Here is a 22,001-nt window from a genome sequence, read left to right on the forward strand (position 1 = left end):
CACACACACCTCAGCTATCCCCCATGTGTGTGTACCGTGACACATGCCTCCTGAGTCTCCTGGGGAGTGCTGACAGTCTTGAACAACGCACCACAGGCATCTTGCTGGGGTCACCAAACGCAACACGCACGCTGACGTAGGACAGCCAGTGAAAGTTTGTGCCAGTTTGTGTGTGTCAGTCACAAAAAGCATTAAGCACAAGCTTGGAAAGAGTGCATGTGTGTGTCTGAGAGAGCGGAAGAGAGGTAGAGCGAGAGAGAGAGAGAATGGAGAGAGAATGGAGAGAGAATGGAGAGAGGTAGAGCGAGAGAGAGAGAGAATGGAGAGAGAATGGAGAGAGAATGGAGAGAGAATGGGGAGAGAATGGAGAGAGAATGGAGAGAGAATCACAGTTGCTTTAAAGTCATAGACATCACACAAATGACATCATTGTCTTTAGTCTCATCATCTGAACTTGACTGTCCCTGTCTGTCTGACTCACCATCGTTGGATTACAGTATATTGACATTGCATTGTTGTGCCTAACATGGTGATGTCTGAGACAACAAACTGTTCACATTTTGATTGATTTACTGTAGTAGGATAATAGATTTAGTGGATGTGATGTCTTTCAGCAGAGAAAACAGCGTCTATTATTTTGGAGTGCTAGAATGATGAATCAATCACTGGATCTCTGAAAGCAGTGCATTGATGAGGAGATAGGCCTACGTGCTTGTTCGACTGATCAAATGGAACGTCATGGCTACGCCCAAATAGCAGTGATTGAAAATAAAGATATCCTCTAAAGAAACAACAACACTAGTCTGCACAATCGTTTATCAACTTCTACAGTAGTTGCCCAGCCTACAATTGGATTATGGGGGTGTCAACTTCAGGCTCGGCCACTCTCCTGACCATAATTGAAAAGTTTTTTCCCCTGTTCGTCGCACTAAGTGGACATTTCCACTAAGCTCTCGCCCCTCCTACCCGGGGTCCAGTAAAAGCCAACATTTACAAATTGTCAGTGGCGAGTCGATACAGAATTCGCCACTCACTGGAGCGAGAGGCGCGCGGAAGACCTGTCAACGAATTATGAGTGTGGATCGTATATTTGATGAGCTTGGACACTTCAAAAGGTACCCAGAACAATAATGTAATTTCCACTTTAATTGAACTTCATTTTGGAGAGAAACATATGTAGTGCATTGCGTCATTAGCGCGTTAAAATGGGATAAACATTCTCCGTTAGAATAGCCTATATTTATTTGTTTCATTCTCACTATATTCAAAACACTTGATGTAGCCCTATTGTCAATGTTTGTATTTTTTGTACATGGATAATATTCTGTTTTTGTTAGGCTACTTTATAAAGAAAAAAACCATTAAAAAAAATATTACAGTAGGATATCATAAATGTTTGGGAGTCATTTTACTTCATTGTGCATTCATCAATCATAGTGAAGTCATTTCTATGTGTTGGATAGTGAAGGGTTTCATTCCTTTGATGCAACTTCCTCATGTTGTCCTTTTATTGAACCCCTAGATTCCAGAACATAACAGGACTCTCCCCTCATCTCTTCTCCTCCTCCTAGGTTCCAGGCATGTCTGTACTTTGCTGCTGTCTTCCAGGCCATAGCCTGTGGAATCCACTACCTGGCCTCTGTGTTCCTTGTGGAGAGGCCAAGCTTCGTCTGCGCACCGCCGGGTAACATAACTGACGTCCTGTACGGGAACTACACAGGCGCTTCCCTGGAGGAGGTGCTACCGTTCTTTAAACCGGCGAACGGGCCCGTGGTGGTGCGGACCGCGGAGGGCGAACAGTGGGAGCTCAGCACCTGCCAACGAACCCAACGAATTAACCCCACAGACTTTACCTACGAGCAGCTCATCAACAGGACGACAGAGAAGTGTGACGGGAACTACCATTACGTGTATGACCACAGCGAGGTGTATCAGAGCATCGTGACGGACTGGGACCTGGTGTGTGACAGGGAATGGCTGGCCAAGCTGTGTCAGCCCACTTTTATGATTGGTGTGCTGGTCGGAGCGCTGGTGTTCGGGGACATCGCTGATAGGTAAGAGGAGCTCTCCCCACCTACCTATTCCCAAATATGGGGAATGTGTCTGCCTCCTGCGGTGCCTCTGTGCCCCTCCCCAGCTGTGCCCCTGTGCCCTGTCCCTCCCTGGCTGGGCCCCTGTGCCCTGTACCTCTCTGGCTGTGCCCCTGTTCCCTGTCCCTCCCTGGCTGGGCCCCTGTGCCCTGTACCTCCCTGGCTGTGCCCTGTACTTCACCTAGCTGTGCCCCTGTGCCCTGTCCATCCCTGGCTGTGCCCCTGTGCTCCTCCCTGGCTGTGTCTCTATGCCACACAGCGCAGGGAAAGCTGTGACACACTTCGCTCAGAAATTGATTGGTTCTCTCGTTGTTTGGATTTGAAAATCCAACAATTGTAATGGAAGAGGGCGGTGCTTGGGGGCTGTCAATATGGTGGGGTATAGTACAGCATGGCATTAAGATATTACATCCTATTTAGTGAAGGGGAAGATGAGCAGTTAGATGGTTTCTTAGAGTTAGACAGACTACTAGGCTACTTCCATACTCATACACTGGGGCAGTATGCATGCGGCATTAGCCAACTTGTTCATTGATTTGTTCCATCTGGTCTGGCGGACTTGAGTCACATGCAGGCACGTTCACACACTCACACACACACACACACAAACAAACAACATACACACCTATGAACTCAGCCACTACTGTTGTGTAGCGATGTACAATTTCAACCCAAACTGCTGCCATGTGGCTGACCCTGTGGCTGACGCTGTGGCTGACCCTGTGCTGCTCCCAGCTTTTTGTCTGTCGAACAGTATTTTAACCATATTTGTTCTGCTCTGGATCAATGCCTTGAGTCACATGCAGTCACATACTCACACAACAAACAAACCAACTCAATCACAACTTCTGTGTGGCGATGTGCAATCCCCAGTCAGCAATACAATACTCATATGAGCTTGTGTGACATTGAATAGTTTTCTTTCAACTCTTCCCATGTCGTCAGCTACAGTAGATAGCAGAGGGCCTTTTTTGTAAATGAAGCATGTCTCTTCCTCTAGAACAGGGGTGTGAAACAGACGGCCAGTGGGCGGTTTGAGTAAAAGAGTGTACTCAAAATGACTAAAACCAAATGGAAACTGTGTAGAAATTAAAATTGACTTACATTCATAGTGTCTTGAGTGTGTCCAGCTCGCTAATAATAACTGAAATGACAGTCCGGGAGCATAGAAAATTCCAGAAACGATGGATAGAGGACCGAATGTAGCCCCCAGGGCAAAATTAGTTTGACACCCCTGCTCTAGAACCAATGGCTCAGTCAGTCAGTATGACAGTCAGCCACAACAGAGGCCTAACTATTCAACTGTACACCCTAACAAGTAATCCTAACTTTTCACATTCCCCCCCCCCCCCCCCCCCTCCCTCCCTCTCTCTCCTCTGTCTCTCAGGGTTGGCAGACGGAGGATCCTGATGATCACCAGCCTGTGCCAGTTTGTGTTTGGTGTAAGCGTGGCATTCACGGGGAACTACTACCTATTTATGGTCATACGCTTCCTGCTCGCCATGGTATGTTTGTGTGTGTGTGTGTGTGTGTGTGTGTGTGTGTGTGGAGAGGAATGTAGTGTAGGGCATGCAGTAAGGAGACACAATAAAATATTATCTTATGGTAGAATCCTAACTTTACTTAACATTTCAAACTAATCTCCCTAGACATACTGTGAGTTCTTGATTTATGCAGAAGTCAAGTTCAAGAATGCAGTTATATTCATATATTAGTTAGTATTCATCCAGTATTTATTTTTGTCAGTATTAGATTATGTGCCTAAAAGGAATGACAGGTTGTACTAGAGGCAAAGGGAGAGAGTCGTTAATATTACCAGGACACAAGGCTATAAACGGTTGCTTACACAGTAGGCCCTATGTTGTGCCCAGACACCCTGTGCTGTTCATAACAGAACACATATACACACATTCTCAGTCTTACGGCCAGGTGTCTGTTCAACCGTACATTCTCTCTGACCATTGCCAAATTCTGGTCTTGTTCATATTGTAGTCTGTGAATACACACACACACACACACATGGTTGGACATCACTCACCAACCATTATTAGCATTGTTTTGCATCTACTTTATGGACAATTAGCCACTGAATTGATGGAGGGGTCATCTTTAATCAAGATCTCTTGATTATTAATGAATGGGAATCTTATGACAGAACAGATGTGTGGCTGTATGTGTGTTGTGTGTGTGTTGTCACATGCCTCTATGTTGGCCAGCCCTCTCAGTAGAGGGTGTGGCTTATGTTTGACAAACAGCCGAGGAACAGCTGACGACAGTGAAAGAAATCGTGGAAGAGTTACATATTTGAAATGTCCTTTTAGAAACCAAAAGCACAATCAACAAGACTATTGCCCTTGTATATACAGTGGGGGAAAAAAGTATTTAGTCAGCCACCAATTGTGCAAGTTCTCCCACTTAAAAAGATGAGAGAGGCCTGTAATTTTCATCATAGGTACACGTCAACTATGACAGACAAAATGAGAAAGAAAAATCCAGAAAATCACATTATAGGATTTTTAATGAATTTATTTGCAAATTATGGTGGAAAATAAGTATTTGGTCAATAACAAAAGTTTCTCAATACTTTGTTATATACCCTTTGTTGGCAATGACACAAGTCAAACGTTTTCTGTAAGTCTTCACAAGGTTTTCACACACTGCTGCTGGTATTTTGGCCCATTCCTCCATGCAGATCTCCTCTAGAGCAGTGATGTTTTGGGGCTGTCGCTGGGCAACACGGACTTTCAACTCCCTCCAAAGATTTTCTATGGGGTTGAGATCTGGAGACTGGCTAGGCCACTCCAGGACCTTGAAATGCTTCTTACGAAGCCACTCCTTCGTTGCCCGGGTGGTATGTTTGGGATCATTGTCATGCTGAAAGACCCAGCCACGTTTCATCTTCAATACCCTTGCTGATGGAAGGAGGTTTTCACTCAAAATCTCACGATACATGGCCCCATTCATTCTTTCCTTTACACGGATCAGTCGTCCTGGTCCCTTTGCAGAAAAACAGCCCCAAAGCATGATGTTTCCACCCCCATGCTTCATAGTAGGTATGGTGTTCTTTGGATGCAACTCAGCATTTTTGTCCTCCAAACACGACGAGTTGAGTTTTTACCAAAAAGTTATATTTTGGTTTCATCTGACCATATGACATTCTCCCAATCCTCTTCTGGATCATCCAAATGCACTCTAGCAAACTTCAGACGGGCCTGGACATGTACTGGCTTAAGCAGGGGGACACGTCTGGCACTGCAGGATTTGAGTCCCTGGCGGCGTAGTGTGTTACTGATGGTAGGCTTTGTTACTTTGGTCCCAGCTCTCTGCAGGTCATTCACTAGGTCCCCCCGTGTGGTTCTGGGATTTTTGCTCACCGTTCTTGTGATCATTTTGACCCCACGGGGTGAGATCTTGCGTGGAGCCCCAGATCGAGGGAGATTATCAGTGGTCTTGTATGTCTTCCATTTCCTAATAATTGCTCCCACAGTTGATTTCTTCAAACCAAGCTGCTTACCTATTGCAGATTCAGTCTTCCCAGCCTGGTGCAGGTCTACAATGTTGTTTCTGGTGTCCTTTGACAGCTCTTTGGTCTTGGCCATAGTGGAGTTTGGAGTGTGACTGTTTGAGGTTGTGGACAGGTGTCTTTTATACTGATAACAAGTTCAAACAGGTGCCATTAATACAGGTAACGAGTGGAGGACAGAGGAGCCTCTTAAAGAAGAAGTTACAGGTCTGTGAGAGCCAGAAATCTTGCTTGTTTGTAGGTGACCAAATACTTATTTTCCACCATAATTTGCAAATAAATTCATTAAAAATCCTACAATGTGATTTTCTGGATTTTTCTTTCTCAATTTGTCTGTCATAGTTGACGTGTACCTATGATGAAAATTACAGGCCTCTCTCATCTTTTTAAGTGGGAGAACTTGCACAATTGGTGGCTGACTAAATACTTTTTTTCCCCACTGTATGTTACCGTGTGCATGTGTATGCTAATGCTTGAATATCTGTGTGTTGTATGTGTTTGGGCTAATATCTGGGTCATTCCCAGAGGATAAGGTTTGACCTAACCACAGTCTGCTTTCAGGATCCATTTACTAATCACAGATCAGAGGATAAGACACATGACACTAGCTTTCAGGCATTAGATTAACTTTCTGCATCAACAGTAAAGTGTGTGTGTGTGTGTGTGTGTGTGTGTGTAGCCTATATGTGATTTGAAGCTCTGGCCCTGTGTTGTGTTCCCTCCCTCTCGGCAGGTGTCTAGTGGCTACCTTGTGGTCGTGTTTGTGTACGTGACCGAGTTCACCGGCAACAAGGTGCGCACGTGGACCTCCATGCACGTGCACGCCGCCTTCGCTGTGGGCGTCATGATGGTAGCGATCTCGGGCTACCTGGTGCGGACCTGGCGGAGCTACCAGATCATCCTCTCCACCTGCACCTCCCCCTTCCTCTTCTTCTGCTGGAAGTTCCCAGAGACGCCCTTCTACCTGATGGCTAAGGGGAGGCTCCAGGAGACCCAGGTCCTGCTGGACTCCATAGCCCGCTTCAACGGCCTGGAGCCTGGCCGCCTGAGGGCCGAGAACCTCCTGGAGCCCGAGGAGGCTCTGCTGGAAAAGGAGGTGACAGCGGGGGTAGCCCAGCCGGTGGAGCCCGAGAGGAAGCTGAGCATCCTGGACCTGTTTGGGACGTGGAGGATGGCATGGAGGACAGTGACGGTGTGGGCCGTGTGGTTCATCGGCAGCCTGGGTTACTACGTCTTCTCCCTGGGCTCCGTTAACCTGGGGGGCAACCAGTACATCAACCTCTTCCTGGCTGGTGAGACTGGGATGGGGGTGTGTGTAGGTGGGGCATATGATGTGGATGTACTGTATGTACTATGGGTGTGTGTTTATTGAATGGGTGATTATAGGAGTGACCATGGAGTGGCTACGAATCAAGCTATATATATTTAATACCCTATCAAGCAAAAATGTATTCATATAGTACATGTAGCTGGTCATGGACAGATGGGCATTCTATACACTGAACTACAGCTGCTGAACTCTACTACTGTATATGTGGCTGATGTTGATACTGAGACAATATGGGCTGGCTGAGGTAGCTATAGACAGACAGACAGGCAGTGTTGTGTGGTGCTGCTGTTAGGTGGTGCTGCTACTAGGTGGTGCTGCTACTAGGTGGTGCTGTTAGGTGCTGCTACTAGGTGGTGCTGTTAGGTGCTGCTACTAGGTGGTGCTGCTACCAGGGGGTGCTGCTACTAGGTGGTGCTGCTACTAGGTGGTGCTGCTACTAGGTGGTGTTGCTACTAGGTGGTGCTGCTATTAGGTGGTGCTGTTACTAGGTGGTGCTGTTACTAGGTGGTGCTGTTACTAGGTGGTGCTGTTACTAGGGGGTGCTGCTACTAGGTGGTGCTGCTACTAGGTGGTGCTGCTACTAGGTGGTGCTGCTATTAGGTGGTGCAGTTACTAGGTGGTGCTGCTACTAGGTGGTGCTGCTACTAGGTGGTGCTGCTATTAGGTGGTGATGTTACCAGGTGGTGCTGTTACTAGGTGGTGCTGTTACTAGGTGGTGCTGCTACTAGGTGGTGCTGCTACTAGGTGGTGCTGATACTAGGTGTTGCTGCTATTAGGTGTTGCTGCTATTAGGTGGTGCTGCTACTAGGTGGTGCTGTTACTAAGTTGTGTTGTTACTAGGTGGTGCTGCTACTAGGTGGTGCTGCTATTAGGTGGTGCTGTTACTAGGTGGTGCTGTTACTAGGTGGTGCTGCTATTAGGTGGTGCTGCTATTAGGTGGTGCTGTTACTAGGTGGTGCTGCTACTAGGTGGTGCTGCTACTAGGTGTTGCTGCTATTAGGTGGTGCTGCTACTAGGTGGTGGTGCTGCTACTAGGTGGTGGTGCTGTTACTAGGTGGTGCTGCTGCTAGGTGGTGCTGCTGCTAGGTGGTGCTGCTGCTAATTCAGGCTCCTACAGCGACAGACAGAGTTGTGTTTATACAGACAGAGCTGCAGAACTGTCTGTGTCTGGTCTGTCCCATGGCTCAGCATGTTGACTGTTCTGTGTTGACTATTCTGTTTATACTACAGGAAGGATACTGGACAGAATACTGCTTTGGGCTTTAAGTTAATGTATGGGCACCTCCACTGTAACAGACAACTGTTTAAAACTGGATGTGCCGTTGGATGTATACATCGTTTTAAAGTCATTACCTAATATGTGTGTTGTGAAGCAACAGAACTAGTTGTGTTTCAGTTTTCTCCCGTTCTGGTTTCATTTAGGACAGATCAGGGCTGGATTTCCCAAAAGCATCGTAGCACTAAGATCATCTTTCGTACATTTAGTTTAAATGAAATTACAATTATCTTAGTACTACGATGCTTTTGGGAAACCCAGCCCAGGTCAGTAAAAGATACTATATATTTTTTAACCATGATTCACTTTGTTGGACACAAAAATATCTCACTAGGTATTTAGGCTAGGTACTTGTGGAATGCACATGTAATGAGGGCAATGAGAATAATGTAATAAGCCTATATTGTGTTTGGAAGATCTTTTTTTAAGAAAGAGCCACAACCCCCACTTCCTGCTCAGAGTAAGCCTAGCTATCTGTGGCTCTCTTTTTGCCTGCCATCTAAACTCAGCAAAAAAAGAAACGTCCCTTTTTCAGGACCCTGTCTTTCAAAGATAATTTGTAAAAATCAAAATAACTTCACAGATCTTCATTGTAAAGGGTTTAAACACTGTTTCCCATGCTTGTTCAATTAACCATAAACAATTAATGAACATGCACTTGTGGAAGGGTCGTTAAGACACTAACAGCTTACAGACGGTAGGCAATTAAGGTCACAGTTATGAAAACTGAGGACACTAAAGAGGCCTTTCTACTGACTCTGAAAAACACCAAAAGAAAGATGCACAGGGTCCCTGCTCATTTGCGTGAACGTGCCTTAGGCATGCTACAAGGAGGCATGAGGACTGCAGATGTGGCCAGGGCAATAAATTGCAATGTCCGTACTGTGAGACGCCTAAGATAGCGCTACAGGGAGACAGAACGGACAGCTGATCGTCCTCACAGTTGCAGACCACGTGTAACAACACCTGCACAGGATCGGTACATCCGAACATCACACCTGCGGGACAGGTACAGGATGGCAACAACAACTGCCCGAGTTACTACAGGAATGCACAATCCCTCCATCAGTGCTCAGACTGTCCTCAATAGGCTGAGAGAGGCTGGACTGAGGGCTTGTAGGCCTGTTGTAAGGCAGGTCCTCACCAGACATCACCGGCAACAACGTCGCCTATGGGCACAAACCCACCGTCGCTGGACCAGACAGGCATAAAGTGCTCTTCACTGACGAGTCGCGGTTTTGTCTCACCAGGGGTGATGGTCGGATTCGCGTTTATCGTCTAAGGAATGAGCGTTACACCGAGGCCTGTACTCTGGAGCGGGATCGATTTGGAGGTGGAGGGTCCGTCATGGTCTGGGGCGGTGTGTCACAGCATCATCGGACTGAGCTTGTTGTCATTGCAGGCAATCTCAACGCTGTGCTTTACAGGGAAGACATCCTCCTCCCTCATGTGGTACCCTTCCTGCAGGCTCATCCTGACATGACCCTCCAGCATGACAATGCCACCGGCCATACTGCTCATTCTGTGCGTGATTTCCTGCAAGACAGGAATGTCAGTGTTCTGCCATGGCCAGCGAAGAGCCCGAATCTCAATCCCATTGAGCACGTCTGGGACCTGTTGGATCGGAGGGTGAGGGCTAGGGCCATTCCCCCCAGAAATGTCCGGGAACTTGCAGGTGCCTTGGTGGAAGAGTGGGGTAACATCTCACAGCAAGAACTGGCAAATCTGGTGCAGTCCATGAGGAGGAGATGCACTGCAGTACTTAACGCAGCTGGGGGACACACCAGATACTGACTGTTATTTTGATTTTGACCACCCCCCTTTGTTCAGGGACACATTATTCAATTTATGTTAGTCACATGTCTGTGGAACTTGTTCAGTTTATGTCTCAGTTGTTGAATCTTGTTATGTTCATACAAATATTTACACATGTTAAGTTTGCTGAAAATAAACGCAGTTGACATTGAGAGGACGTTTCTTTTTTGCTGAGTTTAGCAAATACCTCAGCTGTTTTCTCTATGCTCTCAAGTATCAAAGGCTAAACAGTCTCGTCACCAGGACCTTTCAGTCAAATTACGGCCACTGCTGGCCCAGTTCCAGATGTCACCACACAGAATGTCACCATGCCCGCTGCCTTGCTCTGACATCCTCTGTGATTGTCTGTTTCCAGGTGCGGTGGAGTTCCCCTCCTACCTGATTGGCTGTTATGCGATGGACCGGGTGGGCAGAAAGAGGACATGTGCCACGGCTCTGCTGCTGGCTGGAACGGCCTGCATGCTCATCATTGTGGTGCCAAACGTATGTACAAGCAATCGTGTGTGTGTGTGTGTCTGTGTGGGTGTGTGAGCTAGAGAGAGATCAAAGGATAGGAGCCAGTGTGACAAATCCCTAACCATTCAGAATTCATGTTAGTACAAATGGCCTGTGCACAGAAGGTTACATGCCCTGACCTACAGTGCCTTGCAAAAGTATTCATCCCCCTTGGCGTTTTTCCTCTTTTGTTGCATTACAACCTGTAATTTAAATTGATTTTTATTTGGATTTCATGTAATGGACATACACAAAATAGTCCAAATTGTGAAGTAAAAAAATAAAAAATAACGTGTTAAAAAACATTCGACTAAATAAATAATGGAAAAGTGGTGTGTGCATATGTATTCACCCCCTTTGCTATGAAGCCCCTAAATAAGATCTGGTGCAACCAATTACCTTCAGAAGTCACATAATTAGTTAAATAAAGTCCACCTGTGTGCAATCTAAGTGTCACATGATCTCAGTATATATACACCTGTTCTGAAAGGCCCCAGAGTCTGCAACACCACTAAGCAAGGGGCACCACCAAGCAAGCGGCACCATGAAGACCAAGGAGCGCTCCAATCAGGTCAGGGACAAAGTTGTGGAGAAGTACAGATCAGGGTTGGGTTATAAAAAATCCCACGGAGCACCATTAAATCCATTATAAAAAAATTGAAAGAATATGGCACCACAACAAACCTGCCAAGAGAGGGCCGCCCACCAAACTCACGGACCAGGCAAGGAGGGCATTAATCAGAGAGGCAACAAAGAGACCAAAGATAACCCTGAAGGAGCTGCAAAGCTCCACAGCGGAGATTGGAGTATCTGTCCATAGGACCACTTTAAGCCGTACACTCCACAGAGCTGTGCTTTATGGAAGAGTGGCCAGAAAAAAGTCATTGCTTAAAGAAAAACATAAGCAAACATGTTTGGTGGGAAACTCCCCAACCATATGGAAGAAGGTACTCTGGTCAGATGAGACAAATATTGAGCTTTTTGGCAATCAAGGAAAATGTCTGGCGCAAACCCAACACCTCTCATCACCCCGATACTAAATACAGGGAATTTCTTGAGGGAAACCTGTTTCAGTCTTCCAGAGATTTGAGACTGGGACGGAGGTTCACCTTCCAACAGGACAATGACCCTAAGCATACTGCTAAAGCAACACTCGAGTGGTTTAAAGGGAAACATTTAAATGTCTTGGAATGACCTAGTCAAAGCCCAGATCTCAATCCAATTGGAATCTGTGGTATGACTTAAAGATTGCTGTACACCAGCAGAACCCATCCAACTTGAAGGAGCTGGAGCAGTTTTGCCTTGAAGAATGGGCAAAAATCCCAGTGGCTAGATGTGCCAAGCTTATAGAGACATACCCCAAGAGACTTGCAGCTGTAATTGCTGCAAAGGGTGGCTCTACAAAGTATTGACTTTGGGGGGGTGAATAGTTATGCACGCTCAAGTATTCTGTTTTTTTTGTCTTATTTCTTGTTTGTTTCACAAGAAAAATTATTTTGCATCTTCAAAGTGGTAGGCATGTTGTGTAAATCAAATGATACAAACCCCCCAAAAACTCAATTTTAATTCCAGGTTGTAAGGCAACAAAATAGGAAAAATGCCAAGGGGGGTGAATACTTTCGCAAGCCACTGTAAAACCTTCAACTTAAACCTAACTCTAACTGTAACCTGACCAATACTGGCCAATGTGTGTACATGTGCATATGTGTGCGTGTGTGTTTAAGTGGTGGGATTCAACAGGTTTGCTCCAGCAGCAGCCAATAGTTTTCTGCCCTCAGCAGGGAGGGATCTCCATATCTGTTACTAATGGTCCATAGCCAGGCGCATGCACAGATGGGGCTCTATCTTTAGCCAAAGTGCCAAGAAATCAACCTGGCCTTCTAAACGTCTGTACACGGCCCTGCCCATAGCAGCCAACAGATAGAGAGAGGCCTGTTATAGTATAGTTTACTGTTGATTTGCTGCGTCATGGAAACAGCCTGAGTTATAGTACTGCAGGTGCACTGGGTCAGATTGGTTGAGCTGGAGGAGAGTTATACTGCCATACTCCAGCCTAGTGTTAATTTTGGCATAATTGTTTTATTTTGACTATAATAACATTAAGTCTTAGTCACATTTTTGTCATTTGAATAATTATTTAGTCTAGTTATTGTCAAAATGATGAAAACGTAAATGCCCTTTTCTTTTTACTCATAATTTTAGTCACATCACATTTGTATTGCCTCATTAACCTATAGTAAACATAAATCACTGACTTCCATGTGCATAAACATTTTCTTACCAACATGTTGTTCTGCATAACATCCTATTGCATGGTTCTCTTCCCAGAAGAACACATTACTCTGCAGCAGATTCAAAATCACATCCCTTGACAGGGCTTTAACATTTCCCCCAGTGCCACCAACTTTTTCAGTTGGTGAGACCAGCCCATGATTTGGTTTCCCCATTATAATTTTTTTGCGGCTTCACGCAATTAAAAAAAATGTTATCATTCACTTAAAGTAATTTGCAGTGCTTTAGACTATGTAATAGACTACTGAGATGGTAGTCTATTCAATAAATAAGTTGTTTCATCTAACATGTCCAAGCAGCAATGCATGATTCAAGATATTGTGATGTGCAACCTAATCCAGTGGTTGTCATTAATTGTGAGTTGACAATTATAGGCTGTTGTTATATTCTACTGTTAAAATAAGGCTCCAGAATTTTATGAATTTTGTGGTTCAATAGAGATTAATTTGCCTACATCTTTATGTGCACTAATATCTTAGGCAAATTTATTTTGGGGCTTATTCACCACATGAGGAAGTGAAAACTCCAAACACATTAGCTAGATCGCTAACAGTAAATATAATACCCACTGCTAGTAGTCATGTATTAATCTAACAGTAAATGTAATGTCCTAAAAAAAACGTTGTAGTTGCAGCCTGCTACCCTATGCACTCACAAAGGCCGATGCGCATTTCGCACTCTTCGTATCTTAAAGCCATATCAAATATTTCGGCTGTAAACTAGTTGCTATTGAGCTCAATATTAAGAGATGAGAAATAAAAAATATACCAACAGAAAGCTGAGAACGACAGTAGTTGTTTCCAAAGCTATGTATTTCCCGCAAATAGATTTTTAAAAAATTTTATACAATCAGAAGCCTTTTTTCTCTCTCCCCAGCAGAACAGGCCCCAGTGAAACAGGCCCAGAGGCTGGGCAGACACTTTCATTACAGCAATCATGAGGATAATGCACTTTACTGATTTTAGCCACACAAAACATAGGATGTTTTGAAACATTTGAGTGAGGTGACCATGTAACGAATGTTCAGCTCGCACGTGAACAATTACACATTTAACTCTCACAGCCACCTGCTAGCATTATCAATCTGTTATTAGCCTACCTGAGTGTATATATTGCGATGATGCTCTTTCAGATGTCTCTTGAGGTCAGTAGTATTATTCCCTGTCAACTCGTCAAACGCTGTCTTCTCCCGTGGAAATGTTGCATTCGGTCTTGTTTGAATCTACACGATAAGCAAAGTGTCTCCAAACGTTGCCCCTTTTTCTACCGGGAGCTTTTACCACTGGAAGAGTAGCCATGCCGTGTGCCTTATTTGCATCAATGATTTGTTGCTGCCAGATTGCAAATAAAAAAATAGCCCCAGACCTTTATTCCCCCTCCACCAAACTGTACAGTTGGCACTATGCATTGGGGCAGGTAGTGTTCTCCTGGCATCTGCAAAACCCAGATTCATCCGCCGGACTGCCAGATGGTGAAGCGTGATTCATCACTCCAGAGAATGCATTTCCACTGTTCCAGAGTGTCCAATGGCGGCGAGCTTTACACCACTCCAGCCAACGCTTGGCATTGCGCATGGTGATCTTAGGCTTGTGTGCGGCTGCTCGGCTGCTCGGCCATGGAAACCCATTTCATGAAGCTCCTGACGAACAGTTCTTGTGCTGACGTTGCTTCCAGAGGCAGTTTGGAACTCGGTAGTGAGTGTTGCAACCGAGGACAAACGATTGTTACGTGCAATGCACTTCAGCACTTGGCGGTCCCGTTCTGTGAGCTTGTGTTGCCTACCACTTCACGGTTGAGCCGTTGTTGCTCCTAAACATTTCCACTTCACAATAACAGCACTTATAGTTGACCGGGGCATCTCTAGCAGGGCAGACATTTTATAAACTTGTCACGCCCTGGCTCTGGGGACTCTCGTATGTTGAGCCAGGGTGTTAGTTTCTATGTTTTGTGTTGTAGGTTGTGGGTCTAGTTTTGCATTTCTATGTTGGCCAGGGTGGCTCCCAATCAGAGACGGCTGTAGCTCGTTGTCTCTGATTGGGAGCCATACTTAGGTAGCCGTTAGGCATTTGTTTGGTGTGGTTTCTTGTTCCGTATTGGTTTTGTGTAGTGTAACCAAGGACGTCACGTTATCGTTTGTTGTTTTGTTCGGGTGATTATTCTAATAAATAAATAAGTATGTTCACATTCCACGCTGCGCATTGGTCCTCTCTTCCCGACGATCGTGACAGAAGAAACACCATATCTGGACCAAGCAGCGTGTCCAGGAGCCAACGCCAGAGGTGAATCTAAAGGATATCAACCTCGACTGGGTCAAGCCGCGGGAGGAGGAGAGAGGCTGGACTTTGGAGCAGTGGAGTGAGAGTTGGGCGAGAACCATGGAGGCCTGGTCCACGGGGGAGAGACAAGCCCAGAAAATGTTTAGGGGGGGGCTCACGCCGTGGACGACGGGGCAGCAGGAGTACGGGATAGAGTGGTTCAGCGGGTTAGCAGAGGAGGCCGCCAGGTTACGGGGGCCACTGGTCACCAAGGGGAAGGAGAGTGTAGAGGCACGGCGAGAGGTACTGGGGTGTGTTACCAGTCCGGTCCGGCCCGTTCCTGATCACCGCGTAGGGCCAGTGGTGTGTGTGTCCCCAGTACGGTCCGGCCTGTTCCTGCTCCCCGCACCAAGCCTATGGTGCGCGTCGCCAGCCCGGCCCGGCCTGCTCCTGCTCCCCGCACCAAGCCAATGGTGCGCGTCGCCAGCCCGGCCCGGCCTGTTCCTGCTCCCCGCACCAAGCCTATGGTGCGCGTCGCCAGCCCGGCCCGGCCTGCTCCTGCTCCCCGCACCAAGCCAATGGTGCGCGTCGCCAGCCCGGCCCGGCCTGTTCCTGCTCCCCGCACCAAGCCTATGGTGCGCGTCGCCAGCCCGGCCTGTTCCTGCTCCCCGCACCAAGCCAATGGTGCGCGTCGCCAGCCCGGCCCGGCCTGCTCCTGCTCCCCGCACCAAGCCAATGGTGCGCGTCGCCAGCCCGGCCCGGCCTGTTCCTGCTCCCCGCACCAAGCCTATGGTGCGCGTCGCCAGCCCGGCCCGGCCTGTTCCTGCTCCCCGCACCAAGCCAATGGTGCGCGTCGCCAGCCCGGTTCGGCCCGTCCCTGCTCCCCGCACCAAGCCAGTGGTGCGCGTCGTCAGCCCGGTCCGGGCCGTCCCTGCTCCCCCCACCAAGCCTGTGGTGCGCGTCGTCAGTCCGGCACAGCCCGTGCCTGTTCCACCGGTGCCTGGTCCGGCACCGGTCAGCTGCTCCACTCCAGAGCTAGAGCAATCCGCTCCACCAGTGTTCAGTCCAGCTCCGGCCAGCAGGGCCAGACCGGACCAGGGGCGCTTTGGGGGGTTAGAGAGGGAGTGGGGGTCATGCCCGGATCCGGATCCGCCGCCGAGGCGGAGTGCCCACCCGGTCCCTCCCCTGTTGTGTTTGGTTGGCGCGGTCGGAGTCCGCGCCTTTGGGGGGGGATACTGTCACGCCCTGGCTCTGGGGACTCTCGTATGTAGTGCAATTTAGTCTTGTTTCGTTTTCGTCAACCCAAATAAAAAATATATTTTGTTTAGTTATAGTTTTTTCTGGGTCTATTTAGTCAGTTATCGTTTCGTCAATTACCTCTGAAAAATAGGGCTTCACTATGTATACACACACTATTTATACACACGCACGAACGCATGCACACACACACACACACACACACACACACACACACACACACACACACACACACACACACACACACACACACACACACACACACACACACACACACACACACACACACACACGGAATTGCTCAGAAGGCCACATACCACACAGCTCCATGTACATGAGCAGATAGCTCAGCCAGGGAGGGATGCCAAAGACCGTGAGGAGGAGACGGGGAGAGGGAAAGAAAGAGGGGAGGGGTGGTGAGAACAAACAACTTTTTTTTCAACGATCACACTACTATTTCTCAGTTTAATGATCAGAGCTTATTTCCTCAGGTTGAAATTATGTGTTCCAGCGCTAACTGGTTGTTGACTGATTCAGGGAAAACGTCATCCGTTAGTGTCTGTGACGTGATTGGCTGAGTAATCAGGAAACAGATGTTTGAAAGTGTTTACAGTCTTATTGATTGCTCGCTCGCTCTCTCTCTCTGTCTACCTTCCTCCCCTCTCTTTCTCTGTTACTTCCTGTCTCCCCCTCCTCCTCCTTTGTTCTCCTTGTTTTTGTGCTTCAGGACATCGAGGTGTTAGCCATCATCCTCAGTATGACAGGGAAGTTTGCTATTGCCATAGCCTTTGGCCTCATCTACTTATACACCTGTGAGCTCTACCCAACCATAATCAGGTACAGTACACACTGTGAGCTCTACCCAACCATAATCAGGTACAGTACACACTGTGAGCTCTACCCAACCATCATCAGGTACAGTACACACTGTGAGCTCTACCCAACCATAATCAGGTACAGTACACACTGTGAGCTCTACCCAACCATCATCAGGTACAGTACACACTGTGAGCTCTACCCAACCATCATCAGGTACAGTACACACTGGGAGCTCTACCCAACCATCATCAGGTACAGTACACACTGTGAGCTCTACCCAACCATAATCAGGTACAGTACACACTGTGAGCTCTACCCAACCATCATCAGGTACAGTACACACTGGGAGCTCTACCCAACCATCATCAGGTACAGTACACACTGTGAGCTCTACCCAACCATCATCAGGTACAGTACATACTGGGAGCTCTACCCAACCATCATCAGGTACAGTACATACTGGGAGCTCTCCCAACCATCATCAGGTACAGTACACACTGGGAGCTCTACCCAACCATCATCAGGTACAGGACACACTGAGCTCTACCCAACCATCATCAGGTACAGGCCACACTGAGCTCTACCCAACCATCATCAGGTAAAGTACACACTGTGAGCTTCATGTATCCAACATCCTTAATGTATCCTGACAGATGCTATCTATTATATTTGTGTGTGTGTGTGTGCTCCCCTCAGGTCCCTGGCGGTGGGTAGTGGTAGTATGATGTGTCGTGTGGGCAGTGTGGTGGCTCCTTTCTGTGTCTACCTGGCTGACATTTGGCAATACCTACCACAGGTAAACAACAGACTCAGACAGACACAGACAGACAGACAGACAGACAGACAGAGCATGTACAGTTGAAGTCGGAATACATACACTTAGGTTGGAGTCATTTTAAAACTCGTTTTTCAACCACTCCACAAATTTCTTGTTAACAAACTAGATTTTTGGCAAGTCGGTTAGGACATCTACTTTGTGCATGACACAAGTAATTGTTCCAACAATTGTTTACAGACAGATTATTTCACTTATAATTCACTGTATCACAATTCCAGTGGGTCAGAAGTTTACATACACTAAGTTGACTGTGCCTTTAAACAGCTTGGAAAATTCCAGAAAATGATGTCATGGCTTTAGAAGCTTCTGATAGGCTAATTGACATAATTTGAGTCAATTAGAGGTGTACCTGTGGATGTATTTCAAGGCCAACCTTCAAACTCAGTGCCTCTTTGCTTGACATCATGGGAAATTCAAAATAAATCAGCCAAGACCTCAGAAAAACTATTGTAGACATCCACAAGTCTGGTTTGTCCTTGGGAGCAATTTCCAAATGCCTGAAGGTACCACATTCATCTGTACAAACAATAGTACGCAAGTATAAACACCATGGGACCACGCAGCCGTCATACCACTCAGGAAGGAGACGCGTTCTGTCTCCTAGAGATGAACGTACTTTGGTGCGAAAAGTGCAAATCAATCCCAGAACAACAGCAAAGGACCTTGTGAAGATGCTGGAGGAAACAGGTACAAAAGTATCTATATCCACAGTAAAACGAGTCCTATATCGACATAACCTTAAAGGCTGCTGAGCAAGGAAGAAGCCACTGCTCCAAAACCGCCATAAAAAAGCCAGACTACGGTTTGCAACTCCACATGGGGACAAAGATCTTACTTTTTGGAGAAATGTCCTCTGGTCTGATGAAACAAAAATAGAACTGTTTGGCCATAATGACCATCATTATGTTTGGAGGAAAAAGGGGGATGCTTGCAAGCCGAAGAACACCATCCCAACCGTGAAGCACGGGGGTGGCAGCATCATGCTGTGGGGGTGCTTTGCTGCAGGAGGGACTGGTGCACTTCACAAAATAGATGGCATCATGAGGAAAGAAAATGATGTGCATATATTGAAGCAACATCTCAAGACATCAGTCAGGAAGTTAAAGCTTGGTCGCAAGTGGGTCTTCCAAATGGACAATGACCCCAAGCATACTTCCAAAGTTGTGGCAAAATGGCTTAAGGACAACAAAGTCAAGGTATTGGAGTGGCCATCACAAAGCCCTGACCTCAATCCTATAGAAGGTTTGTGGGCAGAACTGAAAAAGTGTGTGCGAGCAAGGAGGCCTACAAACCTAACTCAGTTACACCAGCTCTGTCAGGAGGAATGGGCCAAAATTCACCCAATTTATTGTGGGAAGCTTGTGGAAGGCAATTTAAATGCAATGCTACCAAATACTAATTGAGTGTATGTAAACTTCTGACCCACTGGGAATGTGATGAAAGAAATAAAAGCTGAAATAAATCATTCTCTCTACTATTATTCTGACATTTCACATTCTTAAAATTAAGTGGTGATCCTAACTGAACTAAGACTAGGATTAAATGTCAGGAATTGTGAAAAACTGAGTTTAAATGTATTTGTCTAAGGTGGATGTAAACTTCTGACTTCAACTGTATTATAACATACCCTTACTTTTTTCTTCTTCCACTAACTCAATTTCCTTTTCTCCTCTCTTTGCTTTTTCCTCTCCCATAGCTGATCGTGGGGATCCTGGCATTTATAATAGGTGTTCTGACCCTGTGGTTACCAGAGACCCTGGGTGAGCCCCTGTCCAGCACCATGGAGGAAGCTGAAGCTCTAGGCAGGAAGAAGAGCCCCGAGGAGGGAAATAAAGACCCTGAGGAAGGCTTGGAGATTAACTTGAACCAGAGCAACTAGCTGGACGTCAAGCCTTGAGGGACACACCTCACCACCAACCAGAGAGAAGGAGGGGTCCACAGATCGAGAGACGGGGAGAAAGTGGAGAGAGACTACTGGAAACGGTGCCAAGAAACCAACAAAAACAAACAACTGCAAAAACCAAGAACATCTAAATTAGACGTTTTGTGATTAAAGTATTTTTTGACATTTTGTTCTGCTAAGTGACCAATTTCAGAGCTGGTATGCTCTGGTTGAGCCAGCCAACCTCTGAGTGCCTTGGCTGCAGCTGTTTACACATAGACAGAGGGAAGTGAAGTGAAGGGGGTGTATTCATCACATCTCAGTCTCCTGATGAGAGCCACATGAAACTGAGCCTCATGATCGGCATTCACGTCATGTGTGCCTTCCAATCACATCAACCAATGAATTTACACATAACGAGACAATCTTAAGTGGTGTGTGTGTGTGTGTGTGCAAGAGATCGAGAGAGAGAGAGAGTGCATGTGTGCGTGCGTCCCTGTGTGTTTGTGTGTGTGTGTGTGTCAGATTTGATATTTCACTCACTGAGACTGTGATTTAGTGCTCGATTCAATTAGATCTGCTTTAGCCAACGGCGGTGTCAGAGGTGGAGCTGTGTTAGTGCTGTCAAATCCATTATTATTATTATTATTATTATCATAAGTTGCTCCTATCAGAGATACTTTTGAGGAATAGGAAACTCCTTTGGAATTGTATTAACGGCCATTGTGTACTTTGCCCATGCGTTGTCAATGGGCCGCGTGGAGCATTCTGGGACAACAAATAGCTCTCCTTCAAAGAGTGAATGGGAGTCAATTGGGAACTTGTTCAAAAACCCAACATTAGCATGAATTTTTGTCAACAAGAAGTACAACATTACAAATCTTTTTTCCGAGATGTGGGATAATTAACTTCTGTAATATTGTATAGCTTTGGCATGGTGACATTACATACTTTCGAGGAAAATAGGCTGGTTTCTCGACTCATACCCTGACTTTGAGAAGGAATTGCGTGACAATTAGTTTAGCAACCGCGTGATGCAGCATGACAAAATGAACACAATTGGTCATCAGTATGCTGGGTGGGGCGTTATACATTCCTCCATTTATTGATCAATGGGATTGCTATCTCCTACTTTCTCTAATATCTCTGGCGTTATACCTAAAGCGGACATTGCCACTGGCTGCACGGAGTCGCATTAACAAAAATCCCATGCAGCCTTGTTTACAAGTTTGAACACTGGAATGTGAGATGTAATCTAGCCTACACCTATATTAGGTTGATAGACATCCTCATTATTTAGTTTAGTGATTTTTCAATTTGAGCATATTTAGCCTACACTTTCTTGTTCGGTACTTATAACGTGAGTGGGGTGGGTGTGGCTCTCTGACACCGCCAAAACATCCGCTATGTGGGTGTCTGCTGTCGCTGGTTAATGCTTGACCTGATTGAATCTAGGCCTTAGTTACCTCTATTCAGCCCGATAATCATCTAGTGCAGCTGTTTTTGCCTATGTGTTACAGATGATGCTATTGTTATGTAATTTTAAGTGTACTTTGTTTATCTGAAGTCCTTACAAACTCGCACACACACACACACATGTTTGTTTTACTATCCTTGTGTGGACCAAACAATTGATTCCTATTCAAAATCTTATTTTCCCTAACCCTTAACTTAACCCCTAACCCTAAACCTAATCCCTAACCCTAATTCTAATGCTAAACCTAAACCTAACCCCTAAACCTGAAATAGGTCCGAATTTTCCTTCCTTCATAGCAAACATTACTTTTTTTGGGTCCAAAGGAACACACATGAATGTGTTTGTTTTTTGTACAGAAGTGTTTCATGTTAGTATTCTTATTTTTCATTTAAAGGAAATGTAAAAGGAGATCCATTCTTGCCTTTCTCCTAGTTCATTTAGGTAGTTAGGTTTCTAGCCTTCTTAACGTATGCATTAAGCCTGTATAAAGTCTGTACTACTGTACATGAAAACAGAAAGCTCCTTTTCCCCAGCACTGTTGCTGCGGTCATCAAAACAACACATTTTTCTACATTTAACAACATCAGCATTTGGCCTGGGACAGCCAAGAGAGGAAATAATCATCCAAAAGTATCTCAAATTGATTGTGAAG

General features: G+C 46.1%; 1 protein-coding gene across 3 annotated transcripts; it reads left to right on the forward strand.

Moving 5' to 3' along the window:
• The first annotated feature begins 1,023 nt into the window (after window positions 1-1,023).
• Window positions 1,024-21,759, forward strand: LOC311106854 (solute carrier family 22 member 16-like). 3 transcript variants are annotated; one of them, XM_084149231.1, is made up of 8 exons: window positions 1,024-1,115; window positions 1,572-2,054; window positions 3,478-3,595; window positions 6,347-6,905; window positions 10,390-10,517; window positions 17,061-17,170; window positions 17,849-17,948; window positions 19,687-21,759. In XM_084149231.1, exons 1-8 carry the CDS (start codon window positions 1,072-1,074, stop codon window positions 19,867-19,869), a joined length of 1,725 nt encoding a protein of 574 aa, XP_084005357.1. In that variant the 5' UTR covers window positions 1,024-1,071; the 3' UTR covers window positions 19,870-21,759. The 3 variants fall into 3 exon arrangements, with proteins under 3 accessions (XP_084005357.1, XP_084005355.1, XP_084005356.1); XM_084149229.1 differs by lacking the exon at window positions 19,687-21,759 and having other exon boundaries at window positions 17,061-17,932; XM_084149230.1 differs by lacking the exon at window positions 19,687-21,759 and having other exon boundaries at window positions 1,051-1,132; window positions 17,061-17,932.
• Window positions 21,760-22,001: the final 242 nt, after the last annotated feature.

This window comes from Coregonus lavaretus, assembly GCF_964263955.1.
Source record: "Coregonus lavaretus genome assembly, chromosome: 31".
In the NCBI taxonomy this organism is placed as follows: Eukaryota; Metazoa; Chordata; class Actinopteri; order Salmoniformes; family Salmonidae; genus Coregonus; species Coregonus lavaretus.

Excerpts from the sequence above, each read along its gene's own strand:
- LOC311106854 (XM_084149229.1), top strand. The coding sequence starts at position 1,072 with ATGAGTGTGGATCGTATATTTGATGAGCTTGGACACTTCAAAAG. Across the intron at positions 1,116-1,571 it reads GAGCTTGGACACTTCAAAAG|GTTCCAGGCATGTCTGTACT; the intron begins GTACCCAGAACA and ends TCCTCCTCCTAG. Across the intron at positions 10,518-17,060 it reads TCATCATTGTGGTGCCAAAC|GACATCGAGGTGTTAGCCAT; the intron begins GTATGTACAAGC and ends TTTGTGCTTCAG.